General features: G+C 34.7%; 1 protein-coding gene across 3 annotated transcripts in view; it reads right to left on the bottom strand.

Annotated features, from left to right (window-relative positions):
• Positions 1–18948, bottom strand: part of PDE4D (phosphodiesterase 4D) — a 353290-nt gene that overhangs the window by 246845 nt on the left and 87497 nt on the right. The window contains exon 1 of one of the 3 annotated variants that reach the window (XM_056513782.1): positions 1342–2551. The exons of the other annotated variants lie outside the window; for them this stretch is intronic. Coding sequence (XP_056369757.1) covers positions 1342–1388 — 47 coding nt within the window. The 5' untranslated portion in view covers positions 1389–2551. Of the gene's footprint in view, positions 1–1341; positions 2552–18948 lie in introns of those variants that run through there. 3 annotated transcript variants of the gene reach the window in all.

Genomic DNA, 18948 nt, shown 5'->3' with positions numbered 1-18948 from the left:
GGAGTGCTCAAAACAGTTCTCTAAGTTAATAAACACAAAAGTAAACCATATTCTTAGAAGACAATGGAAGCGGTTTCCCTGTCAGGTGCGGGCACACCTGCAGTGTCCTTTCCAGCACACTATGCTAAAAAAAAAAAAAAAAAAAAAAAAAAAAAAAAAAAAGATGAAACACATCCGAGATCTCGCTGTTAACTTTCGGGGGGTGGGATATGGTTTGAAGCCGGCCCTCAAAAGGCTTTGCAGAGACTGGAACGGTCTCAGGGCAAGGCGGCATCAGCTGTAATTAAGAACACAAGCAGGGGCGCCGGCAGCAGCGCGCGCCCGCTAATTGTCCGCGCGGCGCCGCCCCCCGCGGTGACGCGCGGGCTCTGCCATTGGCGGCGCGCGGCCCCGGCGCGTCCCCGGCGCGTCCCCGGCGCGTCCCCGGCGCGTTCCCGGCGCGTCCCCGGCGCGTTCCCGGCGGTCCCGCGCCCCGCCCGCCCCGCCAGCGCTGCCCCGCTCCGGCCCCCGCGCCGCCCTGCCCCGGCTGCTCCCAGGCGCGCTCCCTCCAGCGTTCTGAAACACCCCGTGTCTGCCCGAAGGGCAGAAGTTGTGCGGGGAAGTATTTCTGCCTCAGCTAATAATCTTCATTAAGCGCCAACCAAGACACTAATTCCAGCATCAGGAGGAAGACATGACGCAACAACCACTGGTAGAATTTATAAGCAAGTTGACTGCACTGTATTGCGAGGCAAGTAGAAAGATTTTTTTCAGTCAGGAAGAACTATAGATGCCTGTGATTCAAAGAGGAAACAGATGTTTTAGCGATAAAGGAATTTTAGTGCTATGTGATTGTCTTTCAAATGACCAATTTGAGAACCTCCCATACAAAAATATTTTACAGCATTTACGCATATCTTTAATAAATGACTACTGAATTGCCATATGAATGAGCATCTTTTCAGGTCACTTGAAAGTATATAAATAAATAAGTTCTAGGACAAACAAAACATAGGGGAAAATATGCCTTCGTTATTTTCTTCAAATCAGGCTAAGAAAGAAATGTGAAGAACTGTTCCTTTGATACAGGAAGAAAATACATCACCTTGCTCGAAATACTTATGTAAGAAAACATGACCATAACAATACCATTTCTATGACTTGCCTATTTTGCAAATATGAAGTGCTAAACTCATATTACTTCATCACTACTATCTCTGTCTGATTTTCATTTTTCTCACAGTTTTGTTAGTCCTCACTTGACATTTATTTAGGTAAAAATATAGCATCTAGTCATTGTCACAGTATTTTGCAAACAAGCATTTTGAGTTTAACAGTGTATAATGTGTATTGATTACTCACCATATCCACGAATGCCTCCTAAAGGGGAAATTATTCACATGCATCATGTTCACAGGTCTTCCAACATTAGTTTTTTTCCTTGTCAGACTGATTTATCTGTTATGGTATTCATAGATGCATGCCAGAACAACTGCATGAGCAGTCAACAGCAGGGATTATTGCAAGAATTACTGTAATCCACAAAAATAAAAATTCCCAGGATCCAGTGAAAGACTTCTCATAGGGTTTTCTAGGTACACGTCCATCCATTTATGCATCACTTGCTATTTTAAAAAAAACATTAAACTAATCAGTATAGAGAAACTGTTCTGACAATGCCAATAGTTTGCCTTGATAAAAATCCAAGTGCTTTGACTGTGAATTAAAGCATCTTCATATGCAGCATTTTGGACAGTTGGAAAAGGTTAGTTAAAAGATAGTTTCTTGCCACCAGTGCCAAATCAGTGTTTAGGGAGAGATGTGTAACTTCAGATTGCTTTGCCATGTTCAGAAATGAATACTGCTTTTTCTTCTTTCTTAGACACATATTCATCAATGGTCAATTTAATGCAGTTTTCCTTTCTTACGAGCCTGGGGAACAGGAGGATGTTTAATAGCCTTGTACAACAACCCCAAACTTCTTTCTGAATTTGGTACTGTGACTTTGTTTCTTCAGCTAAGAAAGAAAGAAGGAAGTATGCTTTTTCCACTCCATAGGACAGGACTACAGTTAGATACCATCAAGGGATTTGATCATGTCATGATCAAATTCATTTTTGCTGTTTAACCCCGTAATAAGGCTGTCTGCTCCCTTTAAGTGAAATGACTAAGCTATTGACTCTCACTGCAGAGTCTAGTTCTGTTTTGATATTATACTGTATATAAACCCACGTGCATCAATTTGTACGTTGCAAAACGAAAGCAAAGCTATAAGTCCCGTGTTACCTAAGCATTCTTTCACTGCTGTCCTTTTTTCCCAATTCAGCTCCCAGACAGTAGTTATCACTCCTTACGCTCTGGCAAGCATCCTCGGGAAGATTCTTAAGCCCAGGCTACAGAGACGGCATCTATTTTGAAGCAATGCAGCGTCAACAGGCTCACACTTCCCTTTCCCGGACCAGAATTTCCAGCCTGCCCTCGGGCTGCTGGTCTCCTTGTCCAGCAGCAGCAGCAGCAGCACCGCAGCAGCCCCGGACAGTGTCGGGCTGCGTGGCACCGGTCCTGCAGCAGACTGGGCTCGGCTGCGGAGAGGGCTCTGCCTGGCAGAGGCTGCGCTGGCGTCAAGGGGGCCCTCTAGGTGGGTTCTCCCGGCACCGCGCAAACTGCCCTGCCGCTCCCGCCCGCCCGGGATGGAGGGCAAGGACGGGGCACCAGCGGACGAGCCTTCCTTAGGACGGCCCGTGCCTCCAGGGTGGCAGAAAGAGCTGAAAATTTTGCACAGAAGTGCAAAAATCTGCAGGAAAAGAGACGCGCAGGAAGCGGAGTTCACCATGCTGATCTGTGCTGAGATGTAAAAGATTTCTGGACTTTTATACTTCAGCATACCCAGGTCATATATTGTTTGCTTGCCGTTCCTCTAAATGGTTTACTCTGTACTAAGGCTTCTTAAACTTCTAACATCCCCTTGCCCTTTTGGACAGGAAATCCTGCAGTGTGGAAGCCAGCTGCAACTTCAATGACATTAAAACGTGTGATAAGGCTTTTTATTTGATTAGGGTGTGGGTGAACTCGGGAGTAACATGATAAGGTATTGCACGTCACATTTGTATAGATCCTATTTCCTCAAGATCAGTTCTGTCACTTGTCACAATCTTATACTACAATACCCCAAATTAGCCCTAGTAGAGTTGGTGCCACACTAAAGAAAGAATAAAATATTGAAGTACTTGAATGTCACAGTGTATTGACAGTGAAATGACATTTATTTCAATTCAGTTATAAAAACAGAGCCTATACTGCCACACACATTTTATGTTGCTGAATCTTCGTAATGTTAGTAATATAATATTTGTAATAGTGTATTTGTAATAGTAGTAATATAAGTAATATGAAATACTATTTGAAGACTTACAGTGCAAAAGTACAACAGATTGCAACATTTAAAGGGGCTCTAGCATAATTTATGTTCTACAACTCTATACAGAAGGTGAGTTTTTTTTTTTATCATAAGAACATAAGCATACTCTGAGAGTTAGATATAATGAAAATTAGCATTTTTCACTAGATGCTACAAAATAAAATACATAATCATTCAGTAAAGATAAATATTTAGTGTGGCTTTTAAGGGACCAAGCAAGTTGTTAGGTTATGTTCATGCTTTATATAAAAAGCACCCCTATACCACACCTCCCACCTAGTTTGGGAATTTATACCAGAGATATCTGAAGAGAATATAAACAAAACTCTAAAAGCTGCAACATTGCATGATTAATCTGAATATTAAAAAAATCTGTTTAATATCTATTCCTGTTGTCTATTGCTTTCTCTAAGCTAGATAAACTTATTATGAAATACTAACTGTAGCAAATGCTGCTCTGGTCTGCACCATCATTACTATTTCATATTGCACTTATCTCACTGCATACTTGCCCGATCACTCACAGGCACTGACATTTTCAACACTAGACTTACATAATGACTTGTACTATCTTGAGAAATAGCTTCTCAGCACTGACCTGTCACTTACCACATTTGAAATCTGTGAATGAGTCTACTCTGCATATGTGTTACAATTTCTCTGTTTTTCTTTAGTGTTAAGTTCACCACAAAGCATAACACCCCTTGACTCAGCTAATTTCATTCAGAAGTAGAGTTGCAGAAGGAGTGTGGGTGTATACAAAGTTACTATGCAGTATTACAAACCAGTTAAAGAACTCACCAGCGACCTGGAATGCACAATATATGGGCTTTCCTGAGCAGGGATAAATCAAAGCTAGAGACTTTACCCAGAAAAATAGGTTGCCTTGTGAAATTCTTCCTGTTCAAGCCCATAATAACTTGTCAACCACTCTGCATTTGAAAAACAAAATAAAACAAAGCAAAACCAATAACAACAACAACACAACAAACAACAAAAAACAAACAAAAAAAAAGTAGGAAACAGATTTTAATTTGATTCCTTGCTTACCAGAAGAGTGCTCTGACCACTAGAATTTATGCTATATGACAGTGCTGTTGCTCTTCCCTGTTCTAGCAGAATCTTGACTACGCATGAAGAAGTTGGAGGGAGGATGGCATAGACACAAACAGAAGTGTACAAGTGATTATGAATCTTTCCTGATGTGGAGGATCCCTAGATTCCAGTTCTTATACAAAATTTTCTTGAATATTAAATTAATTGGGACAAAGTATGTTTGTAGCAGGAATCAGATTATCTGGAAGCACGTCTCATTTCTAATAATAGTTTACATTGGACTACAGAGTGAGGATCTATCCTCTTTCTCTCTCTTAATAGTCTTGGGAATCTTTCAGTTCTTGCTGCCCAATGAAATATCTAAAGAGGGAGGATGAAAGAATGTCCTATAAACCTTATTTTTAATCAGTCTATTAACACTGCAAAATTGCAGACACCTTTCCATTCTGTTTTTTTTTTTGATGGAGAACCAAGAAGAAGATTATTTGCTTCTCAATTTCCATGTAGTCTTCCTCCCACAGCACTCAGCTTTTCAATTACTAGCCATACCAGAAAATTCACTTAAAAATTGACTAAGGTCTATGTCTGTTGAACTGAAATCCCCTAGAATATTTTATTTGCCTCTCTCACAGATGCAAATGCATTAGCAGACACCAGAGGAAGAGTTCACTTTGTGATGTTTTTGGACATTATCCTGCCTAGAATGGTTTGGGTTGGAAGGCACTTTTAATGGTCATTTAGTCCAAACCTCCTTCAATGACAGGGACATCTGCAACTAGAACAGGTTTTTTAGAGTCCTGTCCTGCCTGACCTTGAATGGTTCCAGGGATGGGTCATCTACCAGCTCTCTGGGAAAACCATAAAAATTTTCTTTCCTAAACCTATTCTGAATCAACTCTTCTTTATTTTAAAACCTGTCCTATCTCTGCATACCTTTCTAAATGATGACAGTACTAAGAGAGATAAGAAGCGTTAGATTTTTAATATAAACTCAACAAAAACAATGAAAATATATAATAGAGACATAGACACCCTAAGAAGAAAACTGCACCCGAGGCATATAGGACTAATATTTTTATGCTTATATTGAGTGCAAATTTTCCAAAGAGATCAATTTAATTTACTGCATCTTTCAATTTTTATGATGGAAAATGAGGGAAAAAAAGTAATTGGATCAAATATTTTTCTTAAAAAATAAGTAGTACACAGAGCAATACACGTATCTAGGAAGGTAAAGATAATTCTTAAAGCAATGCTGAGAAGAAGTGTCCTAATATGAGTTCACAGAAATTGAATCAGGGTCATTATTAAATAGTAATAATGGCAAATGGCAGATTTTTTAAGACTATGTAAGATGACTTAAACCAGTAGATTCTGGAGAAGTATCAATAAATGAAAACTTATCAAACTTTTAAATTCCATAAAAAGTTTCAAAATGCCCTCCAAGTAATGAATGGTTGTGGAGCCTGAAATATGCTATCACTAAAAAGGAGAGTGTCTGGATATCAACTCCACGCATGTAAGAAATACATTGCTAACATAAATGACCAGCTGACCAGTGCAGAAGGTAATTTCAGGCTTTGGAAAGAAGGCTGAAATAAAAATTCCTATTTAAAAAAAAAAAAAAAAAAAAAAAAAAAAAAAAAAAAAAAAAAATTAAAAAAAAATAAAAAAAAAAAGATAGTATTTTTGAATGCATTTTTAAGGAAAAAAAAATAAAAATATAAAGGGATTCTTTAAAACAGATGGAAAGAATTGAAAAAAATTAATAGTCACCTAAATTCTACTATTCATCTGCAATATTATAGAAATATAACACATGGATGTGAAAAATCTCCTTATTTGGGATTAATTTCTATATTTTAAGTGTTAGGTTGCCATCATTATTCACAAACTTTCCATGAAGACTACATAGATTAAAATATCAGTGTGGTTAATGAAATTATAAGAAATGTATCCCACTGCACATGTGAAGGAAATCATGCAAATTATAGGTCTTTTGTCATACAAAGTTTTAGATCCCCACCAGTTGTCTTCAGTAATAATAGCATAGAAAGTAAAGGCACAAATTCATCTCATCAGAATCCTCATCAGAGTGAGCAGATAAACCCAGTGGGATCTTTAATGTATTTACACTTCTTAGTTCACAAACAAACGTTATATGAGTGTGTGTCAAGACAAGAAAGGCTTGTCCTGTGCTCTTCCTCTGCCATCTGCCCTGCAAGGAAATTAACTCTGTCTTGGATCCCCTTCTGGAGTAAGAAAACTAGATGTTCAGAAAGAAAGACAGATTCTAGGATTCAGCATATAATCACTTGCTACAAGAAGTTCAGGTAACAGCAGTTTGTCTCTATTCTTCCTATACAATCTTGTTACATCCTTACAGACTTTCCACCCTCAGATATTTCCCTGACGAATCATGAGACAAGCCACATGCATTTTGTGTCATGCTATAGAAACATCACCCCAGTGGGATCTGACAGAGCCTCACATGATTTCAGACACTTTGAACTGAAAAAATGACAGAAAATTTGTTTCCTGTACCCAGAGAGGTCTAAATGAGCACTATGCAGTGGAGAAATAACCCATACCACATAACTTGCCCCGAGGGCTTGATGGCTTAGAGTCATAATTATCTCATTGAAATGACTACTAAAAGAGAAATCTTCAAAAAACATGCAGTTCACTTTTGAACAACAATCATGAATTAGGTATTGTTGCTAAGAGCTTGCAGCTATCCCTTAAGAACAAAAAGAGCTTAGTTATCAAGTATATTTTTGTACTGAAAACGATGTGCTGAACTATAAATGTAATTTGAGCAGAACATTCTCCATCCAAGCCCCAGCCCTTTTTTAAATCCAAAGAATCTTCAGGTCAAAAACTTTGAAAAATGAATATTTAATGTGTCTTCTATTAAATCCTTAGCTTGTTCTGTGTCTCGCTCTTTTCAATTAGAGCAAGAGATTTTTTTCAGATTTTTTTCAGATTTTTTTCAGATAATCTCATTTTAAAATGTAAAATCTTCTTAGGTGTATAAAAAATAGTTATTTTTCCTCATCTCATTTGGTAAGCATCAGCTATTGTTATACTTTTGTTGTGCCATTTATGTCTTATAACTGATATAAAAAGATCCTTAAGGCTCCATAGATTTAAACTGGCATTGAAGGAGTGGTGTGGAAAAGAATGCCAGGGCATCTCAGGGAGATTAAACTATCTTTGATCTCATTTGAAGAGAAATAATTTTGCTATCCTAAATACCACTGATTGGTGATTCCTAAAATAAAATACATGTCATTCATAGCAACATACTTCCTGGATTAAGCACCACTGGTTTTGCTCAAAGACTCATCTCTTACTATTGAATAAAACAGGGTCCAGATGCCTTAAAGATCATTCAAGAAATATAAACGACATTTATGCAAAAGAAATGTAAATAAGAGGTACAGATTATTGTTCTCTCTTTTCCCATTGTACCGTTTTTCCTACCCACTGATTGACCAATGAATTTTATTTGCCTTAAAAAAAGGAAAAAAAACCAGGTTCTTTTTCTCTGTTTTGCTAACAGAATATATATTAACATATGTAACTAACAGATTAGGCTTAACATATTAAAATGAGTGACAGCTTAGACTCATGTTTATCAAGTTATTTTGCCTCCTATGTCCTAGATATTATTTTTTTGGCCAGAAGCAGAAGTTGAGCTCTGTGTAAGGAGTCACACTACTGCTATGGAATATGGGCCTGGTAACACTCTCAGTTTGGAAGTATGTCTGCTGTGATATAGGGAGTGACTTCCAGTAACCACAAATTCTAAAATTTTACCTCAGTGAAAATATCAGATATTACCAAAATTCCCAAAAACAGTTTGAAAGCAGTTATTCAAGAAAACAAATTGTATGTTTTCATAATTGTAAAATGGAAACAAAGAAAAATGATAGTTTCTTATTTATATAATGTTAGCAAAATGAGGTCAGATTAAATACACTTCCAGCAAATAGTCATGACCTGCTCTCCAATATGGAAATTATTGTGCTTATTTTGGTCAACTGCAGTTCAGAGTACTTGAATCTCAAATGACAAGGTAAGATGAAATTTTAAATTACAAGGCAGGATGAAATTTTGTTTGCTAATACTTTTTGTTGACTTTATTTACCCTATCTGGTAATGTTTGCATTGCATTCACTACTCAGTTGCACATTAGCTTAGTGAAGATGGCTTCTTTCTACATTACCAAGTAGCATATTTGATTCTGAACATAAGAATATTTTGTAAAAGGAATGATTACTGAACCGAACTATTCAGTTATGATTTACAACAAGAAATGGAGAGAAAGGATTTTACTTGGCAGCTCTTGTTGAATCTTACTTAGATGTACTTTTTTTTGACACTTTCCTATCTAGGTAGTTTCTTTTCTGGGATGGGGAAAGAAAAGCAGTGGAATGTAAAACACAGGACAATGCTTCATTTTTTTCTGAGATGTCATGTCTCCTAATATATCTTATATTTCTATCAAGTATGCTTTTCTGATGTCAAATAAAAAGTTCAATCAACTAATTTCAATGTATGATTTATAATATGGTTTACACATTTGAATAACCATTTTAATAATATAATAATAATTTAATAATCTCAAAAAAGCTTCTTGAAGATCTAAGTTGTAGATGACCATTTAGAACCATTAATGACCCATTAAAATAATTCTGTTTGGTGTGGAGCTGTTTTTTCACCAAAAATTTTTCTTGTTATTTTTCAGATGGAAATAGATATACTTCAATTATTTGCCTTTAAGAAATGAAAATGAATATTTTCTGTGTGAGGATTCCTAAAACTTCTTCAGATACCTAATGTATTTTGCAATTTTTATTATTATTTTCATAATAAATAACCTAGATCTTTCAGCTTTCTATCAAATGACAACCTTCAATATAACTTCTCTGAGGAAAAAAAAACAAAAATTACTATTAAAACCCCATTACTATAATTTCTTTCTGAAATCAGAATATGAAGTTTGGTATTTGAGAGGTAATGTACACTAATGAATGAAAATCTTTTTTATTTGATGTGATTTGTCTTGGTTTTGTTGCTTTCAATTTTATTTATAAGCAAATAATTTCTGCCTGTTTGGAACTTAGTCATCAAAAAATATTTTATGTCAAAACCTTCAGACCTTGCAAAATCAAACCATTTCAACATTGAGATTTTGTCATATAAAAAAGCTAGCAATTATGAAAGTAAAATAAGTAGTGTTGAGTCACTGAACTTGCCTTTCAGTTGTGGTCAACCTGTGCTCATTGTCATCAATAGACTTTCTATTTTCCTTCATAGTTTCAAAAAATTTCTGGACATCAAACATGTAAGCTTTACTTTCCCTCCTACTGAACTACTGCAAGATTCTTCTCCATAGTGGTAGTTTCCTACCACTGAATCGTATGAAAATGTCGCTTGTGCACTCCACGAATAAAAGTACTAAGTGAAATATTTGAACTCTAGTAGCATTTTACTTAGGAAATAATATTACCTTCTACATTTCTTTTTTTCTTCTGTTACTACCTCCTAATCTGCCTTAAACTTCTTTACTTATACTCATGTTTTCTATTTTAAATAATAATTTCCCATGTAACATTATAACAAAGATCACCTCTATGAGTCCACCTACTATTTTGTCTGCAAAATAAGGTTACAGAGAGCAAATTAATTTAGTAAACACATAGCAATTTAATACAATTTTATATTTGTCTTGATGATTAGTAACCCTTCAAGTCTTCAAAACTTTTTTCTTTTTCTTTCTTAAATGAAAAAGGCTTTCTACTTGTCTAGATCGCTGCTGATATCTTAAAATACAAGTAACATGTTTAATATTATTCTGTCCCTGATTTTATAATCTTATTAACAATCCCTGCTATAAGAGTGAGATTTCCTGTACCAGTTCTTTCAGTTTTTGAACAAAGGACATCCAGTCCCCTTAACTTAAGAGCATTATTGCTTGAGATTTGTTTCCAGATAATATTTGTAATTTAGATTTAAATACCTTTGTTCCTATTATCTATCATGCCTGTCTTGATGCTTAAAATATTTTTCCTTATTAATACTATCCACCTTCTGCTTTCTGCTCATTCATTGAATATTAATAAAGAGATTGATTATTTTTATCTTGTCATATTTTACAGATTCTTCTATGTAACACAAACATGAGAATTTTTAAGAAATTCCTGGTACTGATTTCAGGAAATATTCACCCAACACACTTTTTTGCATGTGTGGACCATCTTCCTTTTCATGTTTGATATTTTCAATTCATCAAACTGCAATTCCCGTGCCCCTACCAGTGGATGTACAGATCCCAGAGAGCTAATTTCTGCAAGCTGGCACTTTTTTGTTTTCTAATTGCCTTTCCCACATTTCTCTAGAACCAGTTCAACAAACTCCAAGGGTCTGCAAGTCATCTTTCATGCACAAATATATAATGTTGTCCACATACCTTTACGCTCATGTACTGATACAGAATACTTTAGATAGGAATTATCATGATTATTACCTTTCTACATAAGTACTTTTTTTCTTTTTTGTCAGATGTGGCCAAAATATGAATTTACGATTGTGCATTCTATGTCTGGTACTTTCTAGCATTAAATGACAACTTCTATTCTGACAAAGATATATATTTGTAACTTGAATTAGAGTACAAGAACTAAAACTCAAAATTGAAAAGATATTGAAGCTAGAGTCAACTTCTTAAGTAAAAGCTGTTTAAGAATGAACACCTAATTTAAATTGCTGAGTATCTAAAGGAAAGCTAATTCAGGTAACAGTTCTGTTTCCCTGCTACATGTAACAGGGAAAAAAAACCCTAGACTTTTTATAATATTAAGAGATTTTCACTGTCCCAGGAATTATATACAGAAGTTGCTCAAATATATACTACTGAATGAAAAATTGTTTGTGCATATGCAGCTGGGTTGTAGCTATGGATAAGTAGAATATCATAGAATAGTACTTTATAGCTACATAGAACCAAAGATGCTTAGGGATATTAAGATACATAGAAAATACAAGATCTTTATTTCAAAAAGTTTACAATCCTAAAATAAGTAGGAAACAGAGGGAAATTATTATTCATTACATAGAGAAGTGGACTAAAACGTTCTTAAAAGAAGCAGAATAATAAGCTGATTATGAAGTACTTAATGAGATTTATAAGATTAATATGGGCCAGTATTCCCTGTATACAAAGCCATTCTTAGTTTCTTTTTAATTTTTTAAAGGAGTACAATAAAGAGCAAGCATGTGACAATCTAAGTAGCAAACCTCTGTGATTTGCAGATTGAAGTACAAATTTGCATGAGATTACAGCAGCCTTTTCTAACGTTTGAAGTCCAAGTCCTACTGCATTTATATCACTAAAAATGCTGAATACTCCAATGCCATCCATGGTGTTAACCACTACCTGTGTGACTGTGAAAAAACTGAGAAGTTCTGAAGTCTCACTGATTTCCTCAAACATATCTGGGAGAAATGGAAGTCTTCCTTCACAATATACCTCATCCTTTTTGAAGTGTAGTGCTTAGAAACTGCCACTTTTAAGAAGCATACAAAATATTAACACATGCCTTTTTTTCCCTATATGCTCCCAAAGTTTTTAAAGAACAGACTCCTAAAATGAGTATCTCTGAGACAGACAACAACTTTAGGTGCTTTAGACAGCTCAACCATAGACTTGTCTCTTGTCAGTCTACTGAAATATTCTTCAGAGAAATTCGTCCATTTTGAAAATTATTTAAGTCAGATGAGAAGACGAAAAGCGATAGGATTCGTACATTTTAATTCAGACATATATTTGATGTATTTGCAGGATCAGTTGAATCTAGGCCTAGCTCCCCATCATATCTGAAGATCAATGGAAAGGCATGGCACTATATCCTATATTTACATACTAAATTTCAGATCTAGTCTAGGGAAGTAGAGAATTAAATTATCACTGCAAACATAGACAGCGATTTGACATTTACATTTTTTTTATCTTGCATTTGATGACTGAAAAAAGGAGCATATGATTGGTACAAAGGCAGACATGGAAAGGTCCAGTCAGAAGATTAGGTCTCTGAAGTCCTCTGGTCACTGGCTATTAAGACTTGGGAAATTTGGAAAGCTCTCATGACAAAGATTGCTTTTATTGTATTTTGCCAACATAAGCCATGAGAAACACAGAAATTTTTTTAGCATTATGGAAAGCCAAGGTAGTACTGCTTGAACTATAAACCCTTACTGGTCATGCTGTGTTTGGGCTATAGCAACCACACTGCTTTCTGCTTTTGCTATTTATTCAAAAATACAGATATTAAAACAATGTCTTAGTAATAAATAAAGTCAAGTACAATGTAGACAAAATCTAAGAGATTAGAGGAAGTGATTAATCAAGAAAACTAATACATTTTAAAGCTATTTTACCCTGAATATACATTTTTTAGACTTACTTTTAATTAAAGTTACTAGAATACTATTATTTTCTGGTAGAAAGTGCTTGGCAAAAATTATTCTAAACACTCATTTAAATCCATATTTAAACTCTTAACTCTTCTTGAAAAATTAACCAGGTTTTTTTTCTGGCTGTTTGATCACTTGAAAGGCCATGGTGCAATACTTTTTTACTGAAAAAATGAATAGAAGTTTTGATTTCCCAAAAGAAAAGGCGAAGGCCAAATTAATATTTTACAAAACTAGGAGAATAACAGAATCACCTAAATTACGGCTGAATATTTGAAATTGTCCTCTAAAGGGCTGGACATAGAGCAGCTTCACTGAATGAATAGGAATTTGCAAAGCTCAGCTGTTGAAAAAACAGGCTGATTGACTATGCTGGTAACACTGAAACCCATGTTTAATTTTTTTTTCATTGGAATATGCCATATTAAATTAGCACAGAAATCATACACAACATAAAATTGGCGACTGCTATTACAAGAATGAGGTAGTTGTAGATTTCATCTGCACAGAAACTATGACATCTGTATGGAAGGGAATATTTACTAAACCCAAGATCACCTACTCCTCAGTCTAGTCCTTAGAAAACAACACAGAAATGGACATGAAACTCTTAGTTCCATTATTTGAGCAGTAGGTACCTCCTTATGCTTATTCTTTAGAGAGCTCAGTACTGAACTAAGTTTTATATTATTTCTTATATGCAATAAAAATTCAAAAATATCTGAAAATATCTTTAGACTCACAAGCAATAAAGTTCACAGGAAATTTTCAAACTTATTTTATAATTACTGTTCTGTTGTAGCAATAACTTTTTAAAATAAGTCATGTAGTCATTGAAGCATAAACATATAGCATAAAATCCACATTTTTCCCAGATGTCAAGAAGCAAAGTTATGTTTAATTGAAGAAGATTTTTAAACTGAGAGCTGCTGCACTGTAATAGACCCAAACGGAATTTCTGATGGTAAACCAAGTGACGTTAAATCTTGGCATGTAGATTTTCTATAATGAACCCAGGATGTTTAAAATTTTTATTTGAAGCCACAAATGCAACTTATCTTGACATAAAAGCATGTTTCAAATAATTTAATGTAAATTCATTGGAAGGTAAAAGGCAGAAATTGAAGTTCAAATGAAACATCAATTCACAATGCTTTCACTGGTTGAAATATTCTTATACAATCAATTATAGGATTTTTCATAGGCTTATGGATGAATATATTCTGAATCCTCAATTTACAGTGCTTTTCATTCAGTCTTTTTACATTTCTCCATGCTAATATTTCAGAAGCACACAGATAACTTCTACACATGAGGAATTATATGTATATATGTTCCTATACCATATAAGAAACAATTATTAAGGCTTTTATAAAAAGTTATGCATAAATGTTGTCAAAAAGAATGACAGAAAGTTACAATATAGTTTGTTTTTTAGTATTGTACAATACCTGATCTATCCTGCACAAAGAAATCACCTCCAAAGAGCACATTTTTGCTCTCATTTAGATTTCATACATCATTTTGCAAAGATTAATTATTCTTCATAACGTGTTTTAAAGATGTAAGGCTATCTGTGGCTGCCAAATATAATTAATCTAGTTAATACACCAACAGTGCATGTAATGCTGTTCAATAATAAATGCATTTGTGATACTTATATGAGTTTGATGGCCAATTGCAATTAACCAGTAGAGCATACTATTTTTAAACTGTGGTAAGTTTCCTGGAAGATAATTTCATCACCCTTCACTAATTTTTTTAAGATTCTATATAATATTATATATATATATATATATTAATAAATATTATCTAAATATAATATTAGAAAATGGACAAATATTTTAACATGTTAGCAATCAGTACTTAAGTACTATTTGACTAACTGAAGACTTAACATTCAACCAGCAAGATTTTCTTGTAAAAAAATTACTACTCAAAATATTTTTAAACCATTAGCTCTTAATACATTTTTAACAGAGCTGACGATTGTACAGAAGACCAATTCTTTATTTTCAGAAAGTAGTCATGGAACTAGGATCTCACATGGATAGACAAAGAAGATCCTATGGCAGGTAGTGGTTTTTATTACCCAGGCCGTTAATACCACACACCTCAAATTACTTGATAAAATTTCAGAATCCTTAGATGGGACATCAGAATCATTTGATAAAATATCTTTGGGCTTGGACAAGGAAGTTTTATGGAAACAAGCTTCTTCATCTGCTCTAAATTTATTGTCACATTTTAAACATTGGGTATGGAATCCTATTACATTGACCAAGATGAAGTATTTAGGTGGGCTGTATTTTTTACGGCAATAAAAAGACAGCTGCCATAACATGCAATATGCCTAAAAACTGATATTTTAGCCATGAAGTTGGTGGCAGTATTGAAACAAGATGTATTCAGTCACATCTAAAATCATGATCATGCAAATACTCATTATAAAATATATCAATACATAAGACTTTTTTAAAATTCTAAAGATGTAAACAAATACTGTAAAATTTGAGGCATGTTCTTAAGGAAGGCTTAAGGATATGTTCTTCATGTGCATTTTAGATAGGCATACATTCATGTTTCTAGGAAAGATACTTTTTATATAGATCCTTTAATTTTTTAATTTTGTTCATAAAAAGCTTTTTTTCCCCCAGAGAATTCAATTTAATTCCAGCACAAATGCAAAAAAAATATAATTAGAGATTTGGGGGACAAAATTATTAGCTTCTCATATAAGAACACTTGCTCCTCCTTCCAGCACTAAATGTTTATATTTTTCCCTAGAACCTCTCAAAAGTTCTAGAAAATAGACTATCTTATTGAGTTTTACAAGTGTTCATACGATAACTATTTTGCAAGTGAACATTTCTGTAGAAATCTCAAGGCAAAATCTGGAGTACACAGATTAAGCATTTTCTAAATTCATAGTCCATCTGTATAGATTCACTAAAAGTTGTGTAACCTTCAGGTCTCTAGGCAATATATAGGCACACACATAGCTGAAAATACTACAGCACAACCATGTTCAAAACTATGACTGGACTGTCTGGTAATTAGCTCACAAGCACTTTGAAAAGAAAGCTCCCAAATAATAACACATTTATTCCAGAAAAGCAATGATCTGAAAAAGCCAATGTTTGAAAGAAATTATAAACACACAGACTTCCAAAAGTAGAAGCCCTTACCCATGATACGGAAAAGATTCTGGCACAATTGAGCAAAGTATGTAAGAAGGTACTGTAAGGTATGCAGCAGCTTGTGGCATGTCTGTAAAAATGGAAAATATAAATTGGCTGTCTTTCTTTTGAAGTAAATAAATTCTTAGGAAGATCAGTCAGTTCTGGTTTACTGCTGGTTTTTGTTTGTTTTGTCTAGGTTTTGTGTGTGTGTGGCTTCTTTGGTTAGTTTGTTTTCAATGTAGAGAGACAAGCAATGCTTCACTGATCAACATTTATACTGAGCTGAAGGTCAGACTGTCAGCATTTCTGCAAGCCCATACATCTGAATTAATAATTGTCTTTCAGGTACTGGTGAGCTACAAAATCATTACAGTGCCATTTAGAATCATGGAGGCATAAAACAGACCAGGTTGGAATGGACTTCAGAAGATCACCTTGTCCAATCTTTCCTGGGGAAGAGATCTTGTATTAGGTACAAAAAATTAAAAAAAAAAAATTGTTACAAAGCAGAATGGAGAAGTTGGAAACAGAAAAAAAAAATATTTTCCTGTTGTTGTTGTTATTACTGTCACCTGGAATTCTCTGTTGGATATATAAGGTGTTTCAGTTCTTATATTTTAAACCTGGGAGAGATCACTATAGGCAGGAGTTTTTAAAAAGAAACAAATGTCAACAAAGTTTAGTTCATTAATTTTTTCAGTTATCCCATTAAAATTTAGTTTAAACTTTTCACGTGCTTTCTTGTTTTTTCTTTTGGTTTTGATGGGAGGTTATTTTTGTTTTGTGGGGCTTTTTGAGTGATTCATTTTAAAATGTCTTTATATATCTTCCTAACTTTGTACAGTGATGGAAGATCGTCATAGCTTTCTCTGCCAGGTTAGAAAGCATATAAATATTAAGTATTTTAGTGCTGTGTTTTCGCAGGTAGTCTTTCCACACTTAATATTCAATATTTATTTCTTAAATTATCCAATAATATCCTTTATAGGATGCGGTGTGGTTTTGTCCAACAGTGTCTGATCAAAGTTTTGGTGCAGGTAAATTGCAGTGCATGCTGTTCCATTTGGGTAATAAACTCAATTCCTTACATCACCACCACCACCACAGCCACCACCACCACCAAAAACTTCTCAAGAACAAGACAAATCTCTGTCATAAGGCTTTACCAATAAAAATATTCAGGTAGGAATACCTTCCTAGCTTTAAATATAAAACTGTTCCTATTTAGTCCTTTGGTAAGTCCTGTCCTATTGCATTCCTATAGATGGCTTGAAAATATTCTCCATACTTCCAAATCCTTCTTTGAAACATCTGTGGACTGCACTTTTTAAAGTAATGATACCAAGAACTGGTCAATCTTCTGGCTGCAGTCACCAAATAACGTCAGACACAGATTCAAATTGTGAGTTTGTCTAGCTCCACACTCAGATCTTTTGATCAATACACATATAGGAGGGAGACTGAACTTCCTTAACTACCAACAGCGTTGTCACCTGCAATACTGCCAGCCTCAGCCTGGTCTGTGCTCACACTTCAAAAACAAAGACAGCCCATGAGCTGCCAGGCTCTGGAGCTGCAGTCTCTCCATGGCTTTTGTCCAGACCACTCCAGCTAGTTCTCTCTAAGACAAAATCAGGGTAGGGTCCTGAAGTAGTTCATCCCGAACATGAGTTCCAGCAGGGAATACAGACCAGAATGCATCAAGTTTGGTTTCCTTTGACCTACATAATCCTCCACTGCTACCCTAGAATTTTCTATCCCCAAATATCACTAAAGGCCTTCATGCAAGCCCAAGCCACACAGTGTAAAAGCAACACTCAGTAGGCTGCAATAAACCCTGTGTTATCATTTCAAACACTTCCAATTGAACGTATAAAAAAAAATATTATCTTGCTGTCTTAAGGGTATCAGAGGGAATTCAGAGTCAAATGCTATGGAAAGACAGCCCACTGTACGGTCCTGAGCAGCATGGGCCACTCTGCATCATTTAACTTATACGTCACACCCAGTAAATGACGGATTTTGCATGACAGATGGAAGATTTCTTCAATCTTTGTAAAGTTCAGTCTGTAAGAACAGTCTGACCAGACAGCTGTGAAATGGCCTTAGGTCTCAATCCAAAATGCACTCAGAATATTAGGCAGAAGGTCTTGATAACTTGGGATAAAAGTTCTTCAAACAGACAGAGGAGACTAACTCTCCTAAATTTTTTGGAGAGATTTAAAAAAATATTTAAATCTTAAAAGTTTAATATAATTTAAATTAGCAAATGGAAGTAATTTCAATAATTTAAATATTTTAATCATTTATTTAAATTTCTTTTATTAGCATTTTTGGTTTTTTACCTAAAGAAATGTTCATCTCCTTTAAATTTCATGCTTATTTTTACTCATGGAGATACACTATATCTGTGTATATTTGAAGTAATTCCGTGGTTCAGTAGACATTTATCTTTCATATTATTTTTATGATGTTAAAATATTAAATGCCACCATTTTAAAATTAGATGACAAAATCTTTTATTCCAAGTTTCTGGCCACTTTACACTGGAAACTAGAATTCTATTACAATACAGAACACAGCACTTTTGAGTGTATGTTGTTTATTAGAGTTGTTTTTAATATAAAATAATTATATGCTATAGATATTTAAAGATAATAAGTGGTGTGTATGGATTTCAGCTAGCATGCAAATAATTGAAAATATTGCAAAAGACTACTTTGTATCCTTCAACCCTTCATACCTGAGATTCAGCCTTGAAGGTGTTTAGAGAACTCTGTTTTTGAGTTTAGTTTGGGGTTTTTTTTGTTTTCTTAAAATTATTAGGAGGAG

The sequence above is a fragment of the Oenanthe melanoleuca genome, chromosome Z (genome assembly GCF_029582105.1).
Source record: "Oenanthe melanoleuca isolate GR-GAL-2019-014 chromosome Z, OMel1.0, whole genome shotgun sequence".
In the NCBI taxonomy this organism is placed as follows: Eukaryota; Metazoa; Chordata; class Aves; order Passeriformes; family Muscicapidae; genus Oenanthe; species Oenanthe melanoleuca.
This window is presented reverse-complemented; position numbering and strand designations above follow the sequence as displayed.